Here is a 5,526-nt window from a genome sequence, read left to right on the forward strand (position 1 = left end):
TTTCTAAGCCAGCATGCCACAAGAACCTGCAGGCACCAGGGCTTGGCTGCACACTGGCCTTGACTGCAGCATCCTCTGCACACTGGCCTTGACTGCAGCATCCTCTGCTGCTTCATCCTCATCACTTCCCACTCCTCTTCTCCTTGCTAAGGTGACCAGCCTGGAAGCAAAAATAAATCCAGGAAGGAACCTAGGCTGGTTCCCTCACTTGCCCTCTCTCCTGTAATCTTCTCTACCCCTGGTTTTACCTGGTGCCTTATCGCATCTCCCCACAGAGGCACCAGGCAACAGTGGTCACCTCCCCCCCCTCCCCGAGGCCTCCCAGTGAAGCCTGAACTGAAGAGGCGGATGGCTGCAATCCCAATACCTCCGCCAGCTCACCCAGGCCTTGGCTGACTGGATGGGCAGCCAGCAGACCAACAGGTCACCTCCTCCCTTCTGACATGAGGGTGCACATCTGCATCTTCAAGGCAGCCACCTCGCAACGTAGTTCTGGTTCAATCCACGTGTGACTTCCTGCTGTGCGCTACCAGAAGCCTGTACAGGAAGACTGCGTTATAAACTCCATCTGCCCTCTACAACTCTGCAGATGGCCCGCATTAAGGGAAACGTGCATTTTGCCTACAAAACCCAATAATATGAATTTATAGTTTAACTCCAAGCTGCAATCCAGTGCCAAAGCTCAGCAAGTAAGTATAAGACAAAGGCTTAAGTCACCTGCAAGGGCTCAGGCCACTTGTACAAGAGGAGCTTGCCTGCTGCATGGTGCAACCCCCTATTCTGGAGGAACAGAGGGTTTCACCAGGAAGAGCTGTCACACCCACACATGACATTGTAAGGAAGAGAGCAAGCCACATAGGTGCCAGTGAGTGTAGCTATAAGTTATTTATTCTGCAAAATAGAGGTATCTTCTATGGAGTTGAACACTGGAATCACAGCATTAAGAATCGAGTCGTGGAAACATGACAGCGCACACACACGCAGGCACACACGCATACACCTACACACCCGTGCGCACACGCACATAGCCTTTGTACAGGCCCCTATTCTTGCATTATCCGGAGGGAGCCCCCTCTGCAACTTTATTTGCAAAAACCTGCAGCGAGGGTTGCATTCAAGACCCCCTCCCCAATTCACAGGGCTTCCAAGGGAAGGAGGTTGGTCAGGATTAGGTGCATGGCCCTGGCAACACATGCGCAGAGCATGCTGCTCATGCTCCCCAGCCCAGTGTTCAGCACATCCCGGATAGGAGTTAACTCTTGGCAGAACACAGCCCTCAGTGGAGTGCTCTCATTCCCGCCTCAGTCTTTGCTCACCCAGCCAAGCGCAGGGTGTCTGCAAGACGCACATTTCCAGGTTAGGACACAGTCAGTGCGCCCTGCTCGCCATGGTCCATGTTCCAAAGCCGGTAAAACTCTGCAAAATCCACATAGGGCTCCACACGCCCATCTTCATCTGGCTGGAGCGAGTGGGTGGGTCGGGAGCGGAAGAGACCCCCGTCTGAACTTGAGCTGCTACTCTGTGTGTGAGTATTAGTGGACTGGAGTGTCACAGTTGGGCTTTGGCTATGAAGAGAAAAAGAGAAAGAACACAAACATCTTTATTTTTCCTCATCTGATGCTTTGGACAAGAAAAGCACCAAAACAAGTGCCAGCTTCTTCACAGATCAAGCTATCCATAGCAAACAGGTAAAAGAAGTTGCAGTCTCTTGCTCTATCAGAGCACGAGAAGTGTTAAGAACTGCTTGGAACTGATGAACGCCAAAGATATCTGATGCACCTTTAACTGGAAGGCCTTAAGTACAACGAGGTGCCTGAGGAACAGAGGAGAGGAAGCAGGGGGAAAAAATTAAAATAAAACAAAATAAAATTAAAAAAAAAAAAGGCATGCACTCTGCTGGTCTCTTTAAACCCATACAGTATGTGCTTTACAGGAAGAGTCTGGCAGCAAGGAAAGCTACTCTTGTGTGACCTGCGTTGCAGCCAAAGCAGCTCTAGTGCATCAGCCTCATTGTTTCTGGAGCTACCAGAACACAATAAATATAGAGCTTCTTCACTTTGCAGTGTGTACACATGCCACCCCATGCCAAAGGCTGAACCTAAACCAGAACCACTGACTTGTATAATCCTGTAAAGTGGATCCAAATCAGATCCAGTTCTTACCTTCACACTTTTTCCTACCCTGGCCTCTGAGCAAGCCAATTTGTGCAGCACAGCCTCGCCAGTGGCCTTACATGTGACATGCATAGCACCTCTCCCTTATTAAAATGAAAGGCACCCACACTCCCTCCACGCACAGCACCCAAAACACTTGATACACAAGATCCAAAGAGAAGCGCTGCTCTCTGCCAGAGTGCCCTCTGCGAACAGCAGCAGATGCTGCTCCTGAGGCATCTTCCCAGAGCTGACTTCAGAGCTGCTCACTTTACTCGTTCCCACTCCTCACAGAATTGCTTTCCAGCTAATGCATTATGCTGGCTGTCAATGCTGCAGTCAGGAGGGCAATGTTCCAGATAAGGGAATGATTGACAGGTAACTGACAGGCGTCTCTCTGCTTTTCAACCACTTTACACAGTGTGAGGTGCTGTGGAAGACTGTGGGTAGCAAGAGAGCAGGACATTTACTTAGTGAGGGTAGGGGTGGCTTCATCCAGAGTTGAGCTGCTGTGGGCACCGTTGACCATCTGGCCTTGGGAAGGCATGACAAGAGACAGCGTGACACTCGTCTTGCTTGTGCTTTGGGAGCTGGAATATGGCACAGAGACTGGGTAGACACGGCCTCCTGAGACGGGAAAAAACAAGAATTATAATCTGCAGTTGAGACATGAGCAACTGGGAGGTACACAGCAGCAAAAAAAGTCAAAGGAAGGGCCAAAACCCCCAAGAATTTATATTAAACTGCCTTTCTTAGATGATGCACTGTATTCTGTCAAATTACCACAGACTCTAGGTCTCAGAAGCCAAATATTCCTTTAATAAGAAAATTCCTTCTACACTGAGTATCTGTTCTCCCAATGTTAGGTTAGTGCTGGATCGGTCAAGAAATCTTATCTCCCACTCTCCATTTTGTTTCATTCTCTCCCCAATATACCTTGTGTTGGTGTCAGCGTGGGCTGGCTCATCTCACCCAGGGGATACCCAAAATTCCTCACAAGCAGTGTCATGTCTTCATGCCGGGGACAGAACTTGGACCGTTCCCCACCACTGGCAAAAGTGTCACAGTGGATCCGCTTAACCCGGTCAACTACTGCTTGCGCCACAGCATCCAGCGATGTCTGCTTGGCAAACTCTGTGGCTATCATGGCTGCGATTTCCTGAGCCAAGAAGAAAAAAGAAAGAAAAAAAAAAAAAAGAGAGGAAGGATGTTTAGGAGATTTTGGAGGAAACCTTTTCCAGCCATCCAACCTCAGAGCTTTTATGCCAACTCATTTGACTGCAGTGCATACCAGTCTTAGGCACTGATATGCGCCCTTGTGCCCTGAATCATCCCATTGCCTTTAATGGGTTAAGGGACAGGCAACTGCCTAGAAGAACTGGCTTGGCAAAGCAGGTCCCATATTATTACAGACTGGAATGGGGTGGCACAGGCACTCAACCCAGCCAGCACTCACAGGACAGATGAGGAGGAAAATCTGTACGAGAGCAGCTGACACTGTGGGAGTGGGTCAATAGCCAAGGGAACCTTTCCCCATGAGTAGGCTCACCTGGTTGGCCTGTCCAGGCCCATGAGCTGCTTCCAGCGCTTTGTAGAGCCCTTCAGACATGAGTACCAAGAAACCAGTCACCCCATCCAGCGAGTGCCCTCCGTGGATTTCAGGCTCTGCTATGATGGGCTTAGATTTCGCAGCACTGGAAAAAGATGGCGTTATTTAGCATTTAATGGTGACACAGTAGGTGAGAATGGAGGGTCATGAAGAAAAGGAGGACTTGAAATTACAAAGTTAAGTTTTTCTGACCTGAGCAGTTCAATATCAGTATAGCCGTATTTGACTTTGTAATCTCCAATGCGCCGAGTGCTTTCCTGCCCACGAATAGTTCCCACTTGTTTTATTTTCCCTGCATCCAATCCTGCCAGATTGAAAAACAAGTTTAACTGACTTTGGGCAATTTGCAGGACTTCCCCAAATTACACTGTCAGGAATAAGAAGAGAAACATCCACATCTAAAAAGAACTGTAAGACAAAACGGATCGCCAAAGAATCATCAGGAGCCCAACAAGAAGGAAAGGAAGAGCCGTTTGCTCTGTTCCAAGGCACACTTTCCTATTAATTGTAATCTGGGAAGGGGAGAGAAGGAAAGAGATGCACACAGCCCAACATTCACACTCTGAATGCAACCGTTGGCCCTAAGACAAAGCCCACATCCTGGTCCAAAGCCACCAGCGGCAGCTGGCCTGAACGCACAGGCATTCACTGAAAAGACAGGGAAACATCTGCACCTGTCAGCTCTGGACTGCGCGATGGGAGGAGGAAGGCAGGAAGGGGGAAAAACATATGTGAAGGATTCTGCTTTATCTTGCGCCTATTATTGATCCCTGCTCCTGAACTCCACATGATGATTTCACTAATATGCTTGTTTGCAGAGGGAGAAAAGGACTATCTACAAGAGGCATGGAATTTGCTCAAGTGCTCAAATAGGTGTTGGCTACTCCTAAAAGAAGGACAATGACCAAACAAGTATTTAAATAAATTTAAGGTGATATACCTCTGCTTCAGTGTACAACTCAGATCTGGCAGGGGCTAGGAAGGAATCCCATCTTGAAGAAGGTCCTAACAGGGACTATCTGGATGCAGCTACCATTTGAGACAGAACTCAGAGCAGATGAGCCACTTACCCCGTCTGTTCTGGCAATTCTTCCTTTCTAGTTACACCTAGAGCTAACAGGCAGAAAACGTTATTTTGAGATTTTTATCTAGGGATGACTGTCCTCAGTATAAGGTGAAGGCAGGGGTCCAACTGAAACTCTCCCTCTGAGTCAAACTAACCCTCACTGCACAGATGGCTCCACACCTATCCCAGCAGTAAGCCACAACTCTGCCATCTGCTGCAGACCAAAGCTGACTCATCAACACAGCCTGGCTCATCTGCCAGCTCCTGGCAGGGGGATACATGGTATCGACAGACACAAACGCAGGGAGGCTCGCAGCACACCAGAGAGGTTATGTCTAAATCACAGTGACTCTCCTGGAGCACTGAAAAAGCCGCAATGTTCTGGGTGAAGAGCCACAAAGGCATAAGACCTCTCCCTCCCTTCCCCCAGAGAGGTGTGACACAGGCATCATCACAACAAACACTATCCCCACTACCTCTTATCACTATGCTTCAACACAGCCCTACAACAACCTCTGTTGGGCCCCCAAAACAGCCTGTGCACACTAGCTTGTTCACAGGCGCTCTCTGCTGCTGCGGCTGCCAGCAGGAGAGCCACTGCTGCGCTAGGTTAAGGTCAGTCTATCTCGCACATCCCTGTTCCACTCTGGACTGTAGCTAAATTCTGCATTTTTGGCAGCAGAAAGGCAGTCAAAGGG

At 49.1% G+C, this 5,526-nt stretch overlaps 1 protein-coding gene across 1 annotated transcript in view; it reads right to left on the minus strand.

The window, feature by feature from the left end:
• Positions 1–870: 870 nt before the first annotated feature.
• The window catches only part of TAB1 (TGF-beta activated kinase 1/MAP3K7 binding protein 1), a 33,644-nt gene continuing 28,988 nt past the window's right edge, over positions 871–5,526 (minus strand). The window contains exons 10-14 of the mRNA XM_009887172.1: positions 3,955–4,066; positions 3,703–3,847; positions 3,095–3,312; positions 2,624–2,791; positions 871–1,565 (exon numbers count right to left, since the gene is read on the minus strand). Coding sequence (XP_009885474.1) covers positions 1,358–1,565; positions 2,624–2,791; positions 3,095–3,312; positions 3,703–3,847; positions 3,955–4,066 — 851 coding nt within the window. The 3' untranslated portion in view covers positions 871–1,357. The remainder of the gene's footprint in view (positions 1,566–2,623; positions 2,792–3,094; positions 3,313–3,702; positions 3,848–3,954; positions 4,067–5,526) is intronic.

The sequence above is a fragment of the Charadrius vociferus genome, unplaced genomic scaffold (genome assembly GCF_000708025.1).
Source record: "Charadrius vociferus isolate BGI_N301 unplaced genomic scaffold, ASM70802v2 scaffold346, whole genome shotgun sequence".
In the NCBI taxonomy this organism is placed as follows: Eukaryota; Metazoa; Chordata; class Aves; order Charadriiformes; family Charadriidae; genus Charadrius; species Charadrius vociferus.